Source organism: Neovison vison, chromosome 4 (assembly GCF_020171115.1).
Source record: "Neovison vison isolate M4711 chromosome 4, ASM_NN_V1, whole genome shotgun sequence".
In the NCBI taxonomy this organism is placed as follows: domain Eukaryota; kingdom Metazoa; phylum Chordata; class Mammalia; order Carnivora; family Mustelidae; genus Neogale; species Neogale vison.
In genome coordinates, this window is record NC_058094.1 from 204,282,342 (window position 1) to 204,300,464 (window position 18,123).

Consider the following 18,123-nt stretch of genomic DNA (forward strand, 5'->3'; position numbering starts at 1 on the left):
GGTTAAGCAGCTGCCTTCGGCTCGGGTCATGGTCCCAGGGTCCTGGAATCGAGTCCCACATCGGGCTCCTTGCTCAGCGGGGAGCCTGCTTCCCCCTCTGCCTCTGCCTGCCATTCTGTCTGCCTGTGCTCACTCTCTCTCCCTCTCTCTCTCTGATAAATAAATAAAATCTTAAAAAAAAATTCTATCTTCAGGTCTCATCTTTTTTCTGTAGATGTTTCCCTCCTTTGTGTCAACCACCACCTCAGCACAGAAGAATCCCAATTCTACACCCCTAGAGAAATTCCTAACTACCTGCTAGATGTTCCCACCTTGAGATCTCTATACCTCAAAAAGCAACGTCTGTTACCATTTGTACGTGCTCTTTGTCTTCCTTCCTCTGTATCTCTCCTCTTGCCATTCCCTCCATCTGGAGTCCCTCTGCAATTTCAGCCTGTTCAAATTCTGCTGGTAAGTTAAGCCTTAAATATCATCTCCAGCTCAAAGCTTATCCAGATTTTCTTCCCTTTTTTTTTTTAAGATTATGTTTATTTATTTTTTTTAGACAGAGAGAGTGAACATGAGTGGTGAGGAGCAAAGCAGGGAGAGAGAGGGACAAGCAGACTCCACACTGATCATAAAGCCTGATACTGGGCTCAATCCTAAGACTCTGAGATCAGGACCTGAGCTGAAACCAAGAATCAGATGCTTAATGGATTGTGCCACCCAAGCGCCCCTTATCCAGATTTCCTCAACCACATTTGATGTCTTCGTATTTTAAACTCACATGGCATTCCAGGTATATCTAACTTACAGAAACAGTTTTATTCCATATAATTTTATATAATCATCTTATCCTTATACTATAGTTCATAAATTATTCCTACTATACACTATCTACATGTTAAACAAATGTAGCCTTTTCCTCCTCTGTGACTGAGCTGATTATTCTCACAAACCACCCCCTGCCTGGTGTGAATAAAGCACAGAAGTTAATGGCATACATGACATGACACTGTTTTTCTAAAGAAATGTACAATGAGGAGGGTTATGACATATTTTTCCTGACTTCATCCACCAAAGAGCACCATGTTTCAAAAGGGAAATAATTCACAAAAACCCCAGTGTTCTGAGAGCCGTCATGTGGATGATCAACATTTCGCTCTGATTACTCTCTCCAATTTTTACCTTGTGGGTTCCTAGAGGAAGGGAGAAGAAAGATTATCATTTAATCAGCCCTTCACACTCCTTCTGCTCAAGCATCATCTGCTTTTACTTTGTGACCGACTGTCACTATTTGCTCAAGGGTCTGGTCCCTGCCCCTTCCTCTGTGGCCACCAGTTTATCCAGACCACTACGTACGGATCCTTTCCTCTCTCCGCTAGTAAGGGAGAAATTTGTCTCAATTCTACAGGAGAACTGTAGGTCCCTACAGCAGTAGAAAATAGTACTTTTGAGTAAGGGACTGGTGGGGAGGGTGTGGCTAGGTAGGGAAAGATAGCTTAGGGGTTTACGGGATCAGGCTCACAGAAATCCCCAAATTGTGGAGGTTTAACAAAATTAGATATAGGAGAATACACCAGACCACCCTGCCCCAGGTTGGGGTGTGTGTGTCTTTTTTAGGACAGTCACCTGTGACCAACAAAGAATAACCAGACCCTAAAAAGAAGTAAGTCATTAAAGATATCATTGCTAGTCCTTACTCAAGGCAAGACATCAAGATTGATGTCCTCATCAAGTAAGGCCTCCTTACTCAAGGCAAGACAACAAGAACGATAAGGCCACAAGCTCCCTGGTCAATTCTAAATAAAAGACTGTCAGTGGAGGCCCATGTTGGCAACTCTGTCCAGACCCCTCTCAGTCCCGAGAGCCTTTTCTATACCCTTGCTTAATAAAACTCTATTGCCTTATTCACTCTCCTTTGTCCACGAGATTCATTCTTCAACTCCATGAGACAAGAACCTTGCTCTCCCACCTCACTTTCTTCTACCTCAGAGCTCTCGGATCCAGAGCACGCAGGCTCCTGAGGAAAGCAGATGGTTAAGCCCATCTTGACCATCGCACAGTCCTTGGACCTGTTCTGTTCAATCTTTGGATACTGGAGCTCAATCTCTCCACCCCTCAAGACTATTACACCTTCTGGGGTGCATAGCTGGTTTAGTCAGAAGAACATGAGATTTCTGTTCTTCAGGTCTTGAGTTCAAAACCCACATTGGGCTGGTGCTGACAGAAAGAAAGAAGGAGGAGAGGTGGAAGAGAGAGAGAAAGAAAGAGAGAGAGAGAAAGAAGAAAGACTACTGTAGCCCCTTGTATTCTCCTCCAGAACTCCTCCTCCAGCCATCTCTTTCAGGGAGCCTGAATTCATCTTACTGAACTTACAAATTAGAAGCCTATCTGCAAGGGCGCCTTGGTGGCTCAGTGGGTTCAAGCCTCTGTCTTCGGCTCAGGTCATGATCCCAGGGTCCTGGGATCGAGCCCCACATTGAGCCCCACATCGGGCTCTCTGCTCGGTGGGGAGCCTGCTTCCTCCTCTCCCTCTCTCTGCCTGCCTCTCTGCCTACTTGTGATCTCTGTCTGTCAAATAAATAAATAAAATCTTAAAAAAAAAAAAAAAGTCTACCTGCAGGGGAGAGTCACGTTTTCTTCCACTTCTTTATGAAGTCCTGGGCTTCATAAAGATCGGAAAACATGTCTGGACATCTGCTCCAGCCTCCCTATCTCTGATATTAAGCATCTGCTCCACCAGGAATTCACAGACAGCCTAGGTGTCTGGACTGCCTGATACCACACTCTGGTGAAACAGAGTCTCTGCCCACACAAACCTGGATTTGTCTTTACAGAAATCTCTGTAAAAGGGCACAGAAAAATATTACTTTGAGGGTAATGAGAATATAATCAATCTGAATTTTTAAAAATATTTTTCCATATTCAGTATAATAACCATTAATTTTATAATAAAACAGCTTTTTTTTTTTTTAAGTTAGCACTTGCGTCTTCCTGGTTTTTTAATCTTATTTTTAAAATATTTTATTTATCTATTTGACAGAGATAAAGAAGAGAGAGCACAAGTAGGCAGAGAGGCAGGCAGAGGGAGAGGGAGAAGCAGGCCCTCCACTGAGCAGAGACCCAGATGTGGGTCTCAATCCCAGTACCCTGAGATCATGACCAGAGCTGAAGGCAGCGTTAACCAACTGTGTCACCCAGGTGCCCCTCTGCCTGGTATTTTAATTGGGATGTGTATTTCCCTGGCCTCCCCCTTTCCCATTCTATGCACACACGTATGTACATACAAGCCCCCACACATTAGCTTGAGCTGCTTGGGCATAAGACATTTTGAATCCACCTTTAACAGCAAGCACAGTGTTGTGAAGTGGTAAACTGTTAAAATTCATCTAATCCAAGGGTCAGGAGCTCTATAAACCTCGGTAAAATGAACGAAATGCTTGTGTCCCCCTAAAACTCACGTATTGAAATCCTAATCCTTAATGTGATGGTATTAGTAGGTGGGACTTGCTAATTCATGGGCTCATGAGCTCTCATGAAAGGGATTAGTGCCCTTACCAAAGGGACTCCAGAGAGTTTTCTTGCCTTCTTTTTGTCCTGTGAGGATAAAATGAGAAACTGGCATTCCACAGCCCTGGAAAGGGACCTTGCTGCAACCTGACCAGGCTAGCATCCCGATCTCAGACTTCTAGCCTCCAGAAGTGTGAGAAAGAAATCTCTGTTTATAAACCTCCCAGTCTGTGATATTTTGTTATTGCAGCCAGGGCTCACTAAGCTATTTGGCCATACCTGAGACATAACTGATCTCTTTATGTTAGTGAACTTTACCAGCCCTTTAAAATTTTTTGCCTTAAGCATACATTACATAGGTAATCTATTATCATGTCCAGACGTGAGGGTGGGCTTTCTTAACTAGGAGCTCAGAGACAAGTTCCCCCACCCCTTTTTAAAAATTTTATTTATTTATTTATTTATTTGAGAGAGAGAGAGAGAGAGAGAGAGAGAGAAAGCGCAGGCAGGAGAGAGGGGCAGGGCGAGAGGCAGACACAACTCTCTAAGGAACAGGCAGCCCAACTCCAGGCTCCATCCCAGGATGGGGAGATCATGACCCTGAGCCAAAGGCAAATGCTTAATTACCCAACTGCCACCCAGGTACTCCGAGACAAGTCCTTCTTAATCTCTGGCCTCTCTTCCCCAGGTTGCTTTGGGAAGGTGGAGACAGCATGAGGCAGTAGATGCATTGCTATGTAGTAAACAGCAAGGATAGAGAAATCGTAAGTCCATTCATTTGGGTTTCCGATTATCTATCTCTAAATCTTGCACAAGTTTCGAATCTTCTCTTTAATTACGTTTTTAAGCTGTTATCTGCTGGTGAATAGAGATACTCCCGACTTCTATATTAATCTTATATCCAGCTACCTGTTAAACTGCCATTTTTTCCAATTCTTTGTAGACCTTTTTGAGTTTTCTATATAAGCAATAATGGTGTTTTAATTTTTTTCCTTTCCACTTATTAGGTCTGTAAAAGCAGGGGAGTGAGTAAATGGAATTATACTGCTGTAACGTTATTACATTTGTGAGGTGTGGGGTGTAAGATGCCAAGTGGAAAGTGAGAACTGAAAAATGGAAAATAGAAACTGTCAGATATAAAAAGTAAACTGTGAATATGGACAATATTGACAGGAAATGGAAACTGATGAGTTACGTAATCCTATTGTTAGCTGTAGAACAAACATTAGCAATATAATGAAGAGAGATATAGCTAAGAAGCCAGTAGATAAAATGGACCCCCACACACAAAAAATTCAAATAACCCAAAAGAAGGCAAGAAAGGCATAACGGATTAACAAAAAAGAGAAGGTATAAAACGAAAATAAGTAGCAATATTAGAGACTTAAGTTAACTATACCGATAATTACATTATGTGCAAATAGACTAAATATACCAGTTAAAAGGCAAAAACTGTCAGACTGGGTTAAAAAAAAGCAAGTTCTTATGTATTTCTGGAGAAATTATAAACCCCATAAGCTTTTCAGGGAATTTTTGTTGCTTTCCTTTTTTTGGTACAGAAATTTGCATAATTTGCGGGCACCTGGGTGGCTTAGTGGGTTAAACCTCTGCCTTGGGCTAGGGTCATGATCTCAGGGTCCTGGCATTGAGCCCCCCATCAGGCTCTCTGCTCAGCAGGGATCCTGCTTCCTCCTCCCCCGCCCCCTCTCTGTCTGCCTCTCTGCCTACTTGTGATCTCTCTCTCTTTCAAATAAATAAATAAAAATGTTCAAAAAAAGTTAGGAATTTGCATAGTTTGAATTTGATCTAGCTTATCATTTCATTAAAAATTGGAAATATGGCTGAATTTGAACAAAATACTGCGTTGAATCAAATCTGCTTTACTCACACTTATTTTCTTTTTAGAAAACTTTTTATATGCTCAGAGAAAATAAAAGAATAATAAATAATCTGTAGGTAAAAAAAAAAAAAAAAAAACCAAAACCTATTCTGAATGCCTTTCATAGTTCATGCAAACAAGACCCCCAGCTTGAGAGAAAATTCATCTTTGCCTAGAATACCCCTCAACACATTTTAAGAGGCTCTATAATATAGTTATGAAACTTGGTGTATTTTTTAAAAAATTATTTATTTAAAGTAATCTCTGCATGTAACCTGGGGCTCAAACTCATGACCCAGAGATCAAGAGTCACATGCTCTTCCAACAGAGCTAACCAGGTGCCCCTAAACCTTTGTCGGTTTAATGCTGTAAACTTCAAAGAGATTTTTTTAGTGGATCCCAAGTTAATACAGCATTATCATAATAAATTTAGTGATTGGTCATTTTATCACATGTAAAAAAATACATCTCTTTGGGAGACATAACGAGATTTGTTATCTTTGAGTGGAAAGAATAAAATCCCCAATCATACATGAGTTTGGACTCTAATATATGCACACACACACACACACACACCCCTGTATTTAGAACCATCTTAGCAAGTTCACATTTCAGTTGAAGAAAATGTGTAACAAAAGCACAGTAAAACCACATCGTTCTCACTTTTGACACGGGTCTTGGCAGAACTGAAAAGGTCGACCACAGAACTCTGAATGCTATCGGCAAAATGACGCTCTGTCCCCCTCATACCTCTCACTGCAAATATCTAAGCCGCCAATGCCAAGTAGGTTGTCATTGGAACGAATTCTTTACCTCCCTTTAAAAGCCCACAGACCTCCTTCCATTATGCCTTTAATGCATAAAACCCAAACTCCCAGGTTACTTTTATCACTTCTATTTTCCGCTCTGTACCTTCTCATCCAGAGAAATTCACATCACTCTCTGACCTGGCAAACTTGTCCGCTACGTCCTCCGTAACTTAAAATCTGTAATCAAGAAAATCCCCCAGATCATAGAAATGATCCAGGCAGCTATACAGCTAGTCTCTGGGAAGCCCAGACCTTAACCCACAGCCAGGGGCCATGCAGGTGACGTCAAAGGGCAGTTTTCTAAAGTGGCACCACCTGGGCATCACAGGCTCTCTGTGAGTTACCTGAAGTGGGGCCTTCTGTGCACCACTTTAGGGGAGATCAAAACAAGTCTTCCCACATTCCAGCCAGGGCTTACATTAACTTCCATGGGGCCTGGAACACCAGCCTCCATGGAGGTCGCTCAGTGGGCATGAACAAGAGGGAGAGCCAAAGACGAGTCCGTGTCGTCAGCACTCCTACAGATTTGTCGAGCAAAACCCAAAATGTATACATATGTAAACAGGTATGGATACAGGTTACAGACCAGAAAACTTAGATCTAGTTTTATATTCTGAGTAATACCAATGGCTAGAACATGGAATAAAATCTCAGTAAGCATTATGGGGAAAGAATTAATTCTATTTAAAAATCCATAGTGTTTAGTGACATATAATTTTTTTTCTGTAATACAAGGTAATTGTAAAATGCATACTGGGGACCAAGAGAATGCCGAGGTCTTTATAAACTTAGGGTGCTATTTTGCCAGAATTAACAAATGATTTTGGTTGGTATCATTTCTTGCATTTAATGTGTAGCAAGAACTACACAAAAAGATCCTGAGCTTTGTTACATGAGAGAAAAATCTCTGATTTCTTTATATAAAAAAATATGTACATGACAAAATACTTTTGATATATAACTTCAACTCAACTGCTTCCCGAGTGAGATTCACTAACTGGAATGTATCATTTGCAGGCAGTCCTGGTATTCTGGAAGATTCTTTGGCAGTTTTTGGTCAACTGACGATTTACAAAGGATTTAAAGAGCCAAGTTTCATTTGGAATTTAAGTGGTGAAAATACAGTCTAATTTCTTGATGAGAAAACCATTTAGTTAAAAAACTAGCAGGTTTTTAGGCTTATTTATGTACGTGAGAGAAGACAGGACCAAATCCATAATAAACAGCAGGTAAATGCCATGTCTGTTTCCTATTTTAACCTGTGCTAATTCCAAGGGTGATTGCTGTCCTTTACAAATAAACAAAACAGATAAACAAGCAGACAAGCAAACCTTTGAGGACAGCACATCTGAAATGCGAGCAAAGAATTGCTTACTGCTGGTATTACTTGTTATTTTTTTTTTAAATTTTGGTTAATAGTTGTTAACATGCCATTATTTGTTAATTTTCAACAGGCCATGTTCTTGATCACTTTTCCAATCATCAAGGAGGAGATAGGGCAATCCATTCGTATTCTTTTTTTCCTAGTTTCCCTTAAAACCAAAGTTTTGTCTGTACAGCATGGTTTAGATCAATGCAGTCAGAATAACTGGAAATTAACCAGAACATCTTGCAGGTAGACTTGGCATAGATGAAAATTTGTGTGAAAACTTTAGTTCTTATTCATGGGATTTTGTTTTCACATTTCCAGTGGGGGTTTTTTTTTTGAAAGCCTCATTTTTCTTTGTTCAAATGAAATTATAAATTAGCCTAGATATCAATAAACCCCATAAATCTAACCCCCCCCAACTGGTCTACTATTTAAAGAACTACTTGAACAGCACTGAGTTTACTTCATTTGCTATTCTCTGTGCAGTATGAAATGAAAAGGACATTTGACTCCATTGTGTCTAATTTTTTGCCCCTCTTCTTATTTTTAAGGAGACTGCTGTGACGGTGGAAACCATAAGCCATGTGTAAGCCATGGGTGGCCTGGTTAGAAGTGCTACTGTCCTTGATCAAGGTCACTCATTCAGTCCCCAAACCAGCACTGCCTCCAGTGATCAAGAATCGACCCTTCAACATCTTCTGGGCTGCCCCAACAATGCAGTGTCAACATTTCTTCAATGTGGATTTGAATCTTCAGTTATTTAATATTATATCAAATCCCTTAGAGACTCAGAGGGGATCAACAATTGCCATATTTTACCCAAATGAATTAGGGTATTATCCTTATTTCTCTCAAGATGGAAAACCCTTTAATGGAGGGATACCACAGAATATGAGTCTTTCTAAACACCTCAAGAAGACAGCTGATGACATTGCACGTGTTGTCTCTTGGTGGAGATCAGAAGGTCTTGTTGTCATTGACTGGGAAAGCTGGAAACCCCAATGGGATAGAAATTGGGGTCATAGACTAATATATAAAAACTACTCCTTAGCCTTCACCAGAAACCACCACCCTGACTGGTCAGAAATGAAAGTGAACACAGTTGCCCAACAGGAATTTGAAAATGCTGGAAGGAGTTTCATGCACACTACTCTCACACTGGCTTTAGAAATGAGACCCAAGTGTTTATGGGGCTTTTATCTCTACCCAGACTGCTACAATTATGATTATAAAATAAACCCACAGACGTACACAGGTAAATGCCCCAATGATGAAATTTTCCGCAATGACCAACTCCAGTGGCTATGGGAAAAAAGCACAGCACTTTATACGTCAATATATCTGGATAAAATATTGAAGTCAAGTTTAAATGCTTTGAAATTTGTTCATTATCGAGTTAGGGAAGCCATGAGGATTGCTGAAACGGCTAGACATGACTACATTTTGCCAGTTTTTATTTTTTCCAGACCATTTTATTTGCATAGTATTGAAGATTTGTCACAGGTAAGGAAAAAGTACACTCATCTAAAAATGGAAATTTAGTACAATGACTATACAAAATCTGTGAAAAAAAATGTTTTAGTATAATTATTTTCCCTTAATAATAGAATACTATTTTATTATTAAAAGGTATATATTTTTTCAAATGTTAAGTCAATTCTGAAACAGTATCACTGACAATTAGATGTTTACTTGGTTTTAAGATGATGATTCTTATCAGCTTAGCATTTTTAGGGGTTTCCTGAAACCCCTTGAGTTAAATGATGCAACAGATCAAGCTTGAGTTAAATGATGCAACAGATTAATTTTAACCCTGGAGAAATTTCAGAATCCACTTTTTAATAGGGAAGAGTAATAGCAATTTTTCAAATCTAAAACATCCAGAACAAAGCTTGGGTAAATTATTAAGCAGTTACAGTTTTTGTTATACTGCATCATTGTGTTTTTACTAAGTTCATTGAAAAATACCATAAATTCCATTGACTTTATATTGAAGAGTCTACAATGTGATCTAGTGGCTAGTGTCAATACTTTAAAAACAGTTTATGTAAATGGATACTGTCCTTTGACTTAACACAAAGTAGGAGGCACAAAGAGGTGGGAAGGAGCTTGTTTGGAAGATAATGAGCTTGCCGACATGTGGAAGTATTCAAGATTTAGCTAGACTGTCATTTAGATAAGACATTATTAGAGGGCTTCAATGGTTGGATGGATAGCTAGATAAGAAAACCCTTAAATCCCCATCCATACCTGTGAGCCCACAGTGCTGTTACTCCACTACCCAACACAGACACAGGGCCATTGAAAGACTACACCGCTCACTGTTTTAGACTGCTTATGTTTGAGATGAGGACATTTAAAAGCAGTGTCAATTCTTCCTCAAACTTTTCAGAATAAACATCCACTGACAAAAATGCTGTTGAGTCGACTTGACATTGTATCATTAAGGATTACTCATTAATGGGATGTTCATTCAATAAGTTTAGGAGGAAAAGAATCATAACATCTTGACAAAAAGCTGGAGGATCTCAGAGGTGTCTAATCCACTTCTCACCCAAACATGGATTCTTCCTTATCTGGCTCTGCTTCAGCACTTTTCTGTGGCACTCTCCCTAGTCCAGAAGTAACACTGACACTTGCGGACAGTGTTAATTCCCAGAAAGTTCTGAAGTATGTTGAGTCTACTCTGCCCCTGGATAATTTCATACCATTAATTTTAATTCAACCTTCTGGTGCAACCTAGAATAAATCAAATCCTTCTTTCAGAAGTCAGGTCTCCAGGTATTTGAATACATCAGTTATACCTACCAAAGTCTTCTCATAAGTCATTCCTCAACAGATCTCTCAAATCATGTCACTTTCTCAGATCCTTTTGGGAAAAAGACTAGGTTATATTTATTCAGTTCACAATTATTTACTGAGTGCCTATAATGTGTTGTATTAATAATAACAACAGTAATATTAATAATTATTAATATTAACAACTATTAATCAATAATTAATATTAATAATAATTATTAATATTGTTAGTGACCACCATTGCTATTATTATATATTATATTATTAATAATTATATTATTAATAATAATAATCATAATGGTAGAAACTAATATTAGTCCATATAGCTAGATAGTTTGTCTTGAAAGAAAATGAGAGAATGAGATGAGTCACATTTTAATGAAAGTCTTATTCATAACTTTCCTATTTTTTGTGTTATTAGACTTCTGACATAAATTATGGGCTACATAACACCTCTGAGCTCTACTTCAGAAATCAATAGACCACATACTCTACTCACCAAAAACTATGGGATTAATATGATTATTATTATAGTGAAGCATTTTAATACATCCTATTGGCCTTCACCAATCAATGAATGATATGGATCTTTTTTACCTATTGTCTAAATACCATAACTTTACAAAGAAATAATTTAAAATACCAACTCTGTTTGATATTTTCTTTCAGAAGTTTCTCAATTTAAGTCAAAGACTTGATTTACATTTAAGGATTATGATACTGGCTAGTAAAATAGAAGGAAAATTTCCTTTCTTGTTATGTTACCTACACAAATTGTGGAACAGAAGCACTAGTGTTATTGGAGGCTTCCCATAATGCAGGGACACTGTGCCGTGGCACAGCCATTTTCTCATCCTAGTATTGAACACTGTGTCTTTGCACTGGATGTTTGGTTCTCCACACCTTGGAAGGAAGGAAAGAATGCAAATTGCTTCATTTCTCTGTTCCATCTCTGTTCCATCCCCTTATGCCCTGCATCTTTGTTCTTGCTCTATAATCGTGAACATAACCTTCACAGTTTCTTGTCTTGGTAAATTATAATCTACTTAGTCGCCCAGCTTGTGTCACTTGTATCCTCCCCGCTCTTCCCATTATCCGAGAGATATCCATCTTCGGTTCCAAATCCCTCTTCCTCTGTTTTACAAGGACTGACATTGCCTTCGTTGAGACCCTCATCCTTTCTCATTCAGCAGCACGCATCACCTCCCAACTGGTGTCCCTCCCTACCATCTTGACCTCCTCCGCCAATACATGTTTTCTGTGACAGCCAAAAACATCTATCCAAGTTGCAAATTTGGGGTTTTCCAGTACTAAAACTTTTTTTGTACTTTAGTCTGAATAATTTAAAATAGCATAAAAGATTCTCTGCATTTGGATCCTCCCTATATACAAAGATTCAGATGCCGTCACTTCTTCCCCAGTCCACTGTGTTTTACCACAAGAGCTCCTGGCAGTTCTCTGGGGGGACTGGTTTTCTTCTACATAGGAACCTCTGCCCTTATTCTTCCTACTGTACACAAAATTCTGCCCTCTCTAATCGGTCTTATGAATTTGCACTCACTTCCAAAGACACATCTAAAATCTCACCTCCTGAAACTTTCTGAAGGAAGATTTCCCAGACTCTTCCATGTAGAATTAAGCAGAACCTCTGATCTATATGTCTAGTGGGACAATATGGAACTAAATTTGTTATACTAAAATCACTTGTTTTTTTTAATCACAGCAAGCTTTGTTCTTTTTATTATGATGATGATGATTATTGTTCAGTGGTTACAGGTAGTATAACATCAAAGTTAAGAGTTCCAGCAAATTATAATTACTTGTTTATATGTTTGTCTCAACCAGCACACTAAAGAGCTCCCTTGAGGACAGGAACTGGAATCTATTTCATTTTTCTATTCTCAGTGTCTAAAATATTGCCTGGAACATCATAAATATTTATCAAACAAAAGCTAAGAATCCAAGGCAGAATTACCTTTCCTAATTCTGCTCTACAGTATTTTGTTTGAGAAACACAGATAACATTATCTGTGTGTGTGTGTGTGTGCGTGTGTGTGTGTTTTTACCACAATTGATGGGTTGAGTCTTATCACTGAAATGTCAATGACTAAATTGAGTTTGGCAGAAACTACTTGTGATACTTCTCTCTTCTAGGAAGATTTAGTACATACAATTGGCGAGAGCGCTGCTTTGGGAGCGGCAGGGATAATATTGTGGGGAGGATACGAATACTCTGATTCGAAGGTAAGCAGTGATTTCTCTGTCAGTATCTTGAATATATTCCCGATACTGCTTTTTGTTTTACTTTTCCGTATCAGGGACAAATGGTTGGTTATCTGTTCCCATGACTTTAATGAAGCTCAAACAGTACAGGGACTAACATTGTTTGAGCACCTACTCTGTACCCACCACTGTGGCTAGTGTAGCCTGGAAAGAGCACAGGTTTTCCAATCAGACAGCCCTAAGGGAGAATTCAATTTTCATATTCTGGAAGTGTAATCTTAGGCTAGTTAATTAACCTCTCTGAGTCTCAGTTTCTCCATCTAAAAAAAAGAAAAAGAAAAAGAAAAAGGTACCGAAAAAAACCTATTCTGCAGGGATTTCAGTAGATGCAATGACATAATGTATATGTGACAAAGAAAAAGAATAGTAAATTTTAAAAACAAATATTATTTCATCCACATTAAGGGGGATGGGTTTTCTAAAAATGGCTCTTTATTGCCTGATCAACAAAGATAGAAATGCTCATGGGAGGAAAAAAATATATGCATATAAGGTTTTACTAACAATCTGCTCTTGATCGTAGTAGTGCCCCCACAAAATAACTATTATTTTTCACAACTGAATTTGAACATGTTCTATTGGTCGCGGGTCACACTGTCTAAGTGAAAATTCTGAACCGCAGCTTTTCTTCACTTGCAGGTATGAACAGATAGTCTCATTTCCAGGTATTAAAACATCCAGTCTCATAACACATAAAACGGGCCATCTCCTTCTCATTCAGTGTGGCACGGAAGAGCTGCTAAGAGCAGGAGGCCGGAAGTTGGGTTGTCTGGGGTCCGCCGTGTGCTTTTTGTCCCCTACTAGCCATGTGACCTTGAGCAGCTCATTGACTCTACAATTCCTCTATCTGTAAAATGGGGGAAAATAATAGTATCTTCTCACTGGGCTCTTATGCGAACTGCATCATAACATGCATAAAGCGCTTAAAACAGTGCCTGGGATACGGGATGTGTTGGCTATTATTCCAGTAAACATTTCCTGCCTTTTGTCCCCACACCCCTTGCTTAAGTCTTGGGTATGGGGAAGAGGATCGTGGGGGCAATTTCTTTGTTCATTTGCTTTAAGGAACGGTGTAGGAAACTGGGTTGGGAGGAGACTAAGTGGGCAATGTAGTTTTTATTTATTTGGGACATTTATAATTATTTTTGTTTTTTGAAGTTCTTCCCACACAACTGCCACATAGGAGCTCTTTTTTTGCATGAGGGGTCACTGAGATTTGGTTAGAGACACTTCCACACAGCCTGCAACTCAAGTATATCCCCAAGGCTTTGCTCCTGAGGCCTTGGTAAGAGGAAACTGTCAAATGCTCAGGTGGAGACGGCTGCCAGAGCTGTAGGCTGGCAAGAGGATAAGGAGCTCGCACTGGAGTGTGTTAGGTTGGAAATGCTTGTGAGACTTGCAGGTGGAGATGTCACCCAGGCAAAGTCTGGGAAGTACACATTTGGGAGTTCTATTTAGAGCAAGGAGATGGGGTGAGTGTATCCAGAGACTAGAGCTGGAGAAGAGAAGAGGTCTAAGAATTAAGCCTGAAGTTCTCCAGTATTCAGAGGTAGGAAAGATGAGCAGAACCTAGCAAAGGACACTATGAAGGAACATCCAGCGAGGCAGAAAAAACCCAGGAGGGGGTGATGTCCTGGAAGCTAAGTGAAGAACGTATGTCAAGAAAGAGGAAAGAACAGGAGATGCCCAAGTTGAACTTGATTGTACTTACCTGGGTTCTAGGCTCTCTTTGATTATAGTCTTCCCCCAATCTCTCTCTTTCTTGTTCAATGATTTGCTTGTTTTTATTTTATTCCATTGGTTCTAGAACCTCCTCTCAGATAAGGAGTCTGGTCCTGACGAAAAATAGCATCTGTTCCTAAATATAGCATGAGACTAGCTTAGACGGATGTCCCTGGACCAAAACATGACACATGAGATTTTCAGCCCTTGTTACCATCCCAAGTGACACCTTGTTAAACTGCCTGTCATTAGGAGTTTATTCTGTCTTGTAACTTTCCATTTGAACCCTCTCCGTCCTTACTAGATGGATTCACAGTATTGATGCCTCTTCTCACTGAGAAAATACCCCACCTCTTTAATTTAATTGGAGTTTAATTACGGACCGGTGTTAATATTGATCAAAATCACTGAAGTGCTAACGGAGAATTCAGTGTATGTTATTAATGAATCTCCTAGGATTTTCCCATGGTTCCTCCTATATGGGTCAAGGCAGGAATTTATCTGACCTGTAATATTAGTGTATATTTAATACGGATGTTGAGGATGTTGAGGATGTTTCACAATGAAAGTTAAATTTATAAAATAACCCTACCATATTAATGCTGATCTTTTTAAGATGCTACTACAAATATCTCTTTATATGAATTCCTAATTAAAAAATAGATCTTCCTCCTCAGCTTGAGGAGGAAATCTTCAGGTATTAATACCACCTGTATAATAACAGAATCACATTTTGAAAAGGGAACTAAACAGATCTCTACTTTTCCTACAGGAGACCTGCTTATCTGTGCAAAAGTCTATCCAAGGATCATTGGGCCATTATGCTGTTAACGTGACATCAGCGGCTAAATTCTGCAGTCAAAGTCTGTGTCACAATAATGGAAGATGTATCCGAAAAGTCCCCGAATCCTCCTCCTATCTGCACATGCCTGGAAGCAGCACTAAGAAATACATCCTAAGTAAGAGTTTCAGATTCATCATTTCTCCAACCAGTAAACTGAAGACAATAAAGACCATGAAGAATGGATTTGTGTGTCACTGCTATCCTGGCTGGCACGGAGAATCTTGCCAGCAACACTCTTCAGATCTCTTGAGAGGGAATAGTAAGGCTCTTATGACTAACTTTCATTTATCAGTTTTTCTCAGCGTGACCTTATCTACGATTCTGTGGAATTCTCTCACCTCCTCTTTCAAGGTCAATTTTTCTTTGAAATACTGAAGAGTAGAAAATGCTGGTTTCCCCCCCCCTTTCACTTAAGCTACTTCTAAAATAGTTATTGGCTTTAAAGTAAAACATTTTTCCAAAGTGATCATTGGCTCTAGTCCTTGCCAGAGTGATTATTTTATGGGATGCCTCCTTCGGGCTAGGCGCTGGGGATGAGGAAGTGAACATCCAGAAGTCTCTGCGCTTATGGAGCTTAGATTCTTGTGAGAAACTGAACAATAATAAGTAAACGATAAATAAATACATACATATCAAATGAAGATAAGTGCTGTGGAAAATAATAAAGGAGGGTGAAGGGACCAGGGCGTGTGGCGGAGAACAGGAGATTGTATAAAGGTAGACAAATAAGCCCACTAATGCGATGACCTGAAGGCGGAAGCACAGCCCAGCTACACCCACATTCTTGGAATGGGGAATAAGGAAGAGCAAAGGCAAAAACCTTTAAGTGGGAGCAGATGTGAAGTGTTTCAGGACATCAAGAAGGCCTGTATGGCTCATGCAGGAGGGAGAGGAGGGGCATGGAGAACCAGGTCATTCATTAACTTTGTAACAGACTCTTAGTCTCAGCAAAGGTATTATCTTTTTTTTAATAATTAAATAGAAATTTCTGGAGGAAAGCCAGTCAAATAAGATATAATATCTACATTTAAAAAATAAATACACACTCAAATTGGATAGAAACAACAGCATCTACTAGGATTGGATTGATATTGCTACAATGTTCTTGAGACTCCAATCATTTATAACAAATCGGGAAATTTGTAGTTAAGTCATATGGAATATGGAGCACACAATAACATGGGAGCTAAAAAAGGCAAACATTATGTTCTAGCTATTTGTGTTCCAGGAATTGGAAATTCCTAAATAATTCAAGTGATCCCAGGATACCAAGTCATAAGGCAAGAGGAATCGATTCTGCATTCTGTCGGGTTCAGTTTTTATTAGGAGCATCTCTAGGGCTCTTAGAAATTGATTTGGCAATCATACTCATCAGATGGTGAGTCCTATTAGACCCCTTAAAAATGGAATTTATATAAAAAATTCTTTGATATTTGCTGGCTTATTAAAGTATACTGTATCTAAGTAACTCATTTTCTTTCAATTCTCGATGCATGTTAAGTCATTTGAAAAATTCATTTGGTCACTTGGGTTGACCTAGTTATAATTCAGGTCAATGTCTTTCATAAACAGAGATTAATCTCAAAACAGACTAATAGTATCCTAAATACTATTTCCCTCAGCTTAGGGAGGATACTGTCTGACACTTTCCAAATATTGCACTTTCATATGTACTTTATCTTGGCCCACATATAGAGTGTGGATACGTAGATCACACTCAGATTCGGACTTCATTTTTTCATTTGTCCATTCATTCATTCATTTTCAAGAGGAGTAAAAGTTAAGGAGGCAATGGAATAGAATAATTCAAATTGAGGGCTCTTCGCCAAATTCCCCTATTTTGTTGATATTCTGTTGCACCAAGGCTGAAATTACAGTCATTCAATGCTTTTGCCCAAACAAGAACCGTTTTAACAACTATCAAAGTTGGCACTAAGCCATAATAAGTGAAAAGGAATGGCTCTTATCCTTACAGGGATGTTTCAACTTTATTCTATCAAGGTTTTGATATGTAATGAACTCCACTAAAGCAGGAAAAGGCACATATTAATAAGTATTACCACCATTTTGAAGATGAAGAAAGTAAGATATGGAGAGAATGAAAGGTATAGACAATTTTACCCACTTACCAATGAATACATCAAGTATAGGGTACACATCACTGCTCTCTACTGTTTAAACTTACAGCGCATCCAAAATAATCAAGAATAATAAGAATTAAGGTAGATGAAAGAAAAAGGAGAATACATATAGAAGATACATAGAAGAAAATAGGAAATATCCCCAATTCTATAATTCACAGATAATCATTTTTTTCTAAATAAAAAATGTTAAAATTTTATGTCACTTAAATTTAATAGTAAACTAAAACTAAAACCCAAGGAACTACCACATTTCAATAACCGATTCTTCAAAACTTTGTTTTTTTAAAAAAATCTCATTAAGAATAGATTATGAAAAACATTTAATTTTGTTGTAAATTTATTTTGACTTGCATAATTTTGGGTTTCCAGACTGTAATACTTAGTAAACTATCTCTTAACCAACTGAGCCACCCCGTAAACTATCTCTTAAAAATGGGAAGTCATCAATTATGCCCAATCCAAAGACAAAAAAATGCACCCTTCTATTTCTCTTGTAAAAAAAATCTTGCTACTGGGATCGAGCCCCACATCAGGCTCCCTGTTCTGTGGGAAGCCTGGCCTGCTCCGTGGGAAGCCTGCTTCTCCCTTTCCCACTCCCCCTGCTTGTGTTCCCTCTCTCGCTGTCTCTGTCAAATAAATAAAAACTTTTTAAAAAAAATAAAAATTTATACTCTATTCCTATGCAATAATTCTTTAGGAGACATTAATAAAGGATACGTCTGTAAGAAAAATAGCTTTTTAAAAATTTATTTATTTATTTATTTATTTGACACAGAGAGGGA

The 18,123-nt window shown here is 38.7% G+C and overlaps 1 protein-coding gene across 1 annotated transcript; it reads left to right on the forward strand.

Annotated features, from left to right (window-relative positions):
- Positions 1–8,131: 8,131 nt before the first annotated feature.
- LOC122904111 (hyaluronidase-4-like) lies at positions 8,132–15,572 on the forward strand. The gene is made up of 3 exons (XM_044244587.1): positions 8,132–9,052; positions 12,503–12,592; positions 15,126–15,572. Exons 1-3 carry the CDS (start codon positions 8,132–8,134, stop codon positions 15,570–15,572), a joined length of 1,458 nt encoding a protein of 485 aa, XP_044100522.1.
- Positions 15,573–18,123: the final 2,551 nt, after the last annotated feature.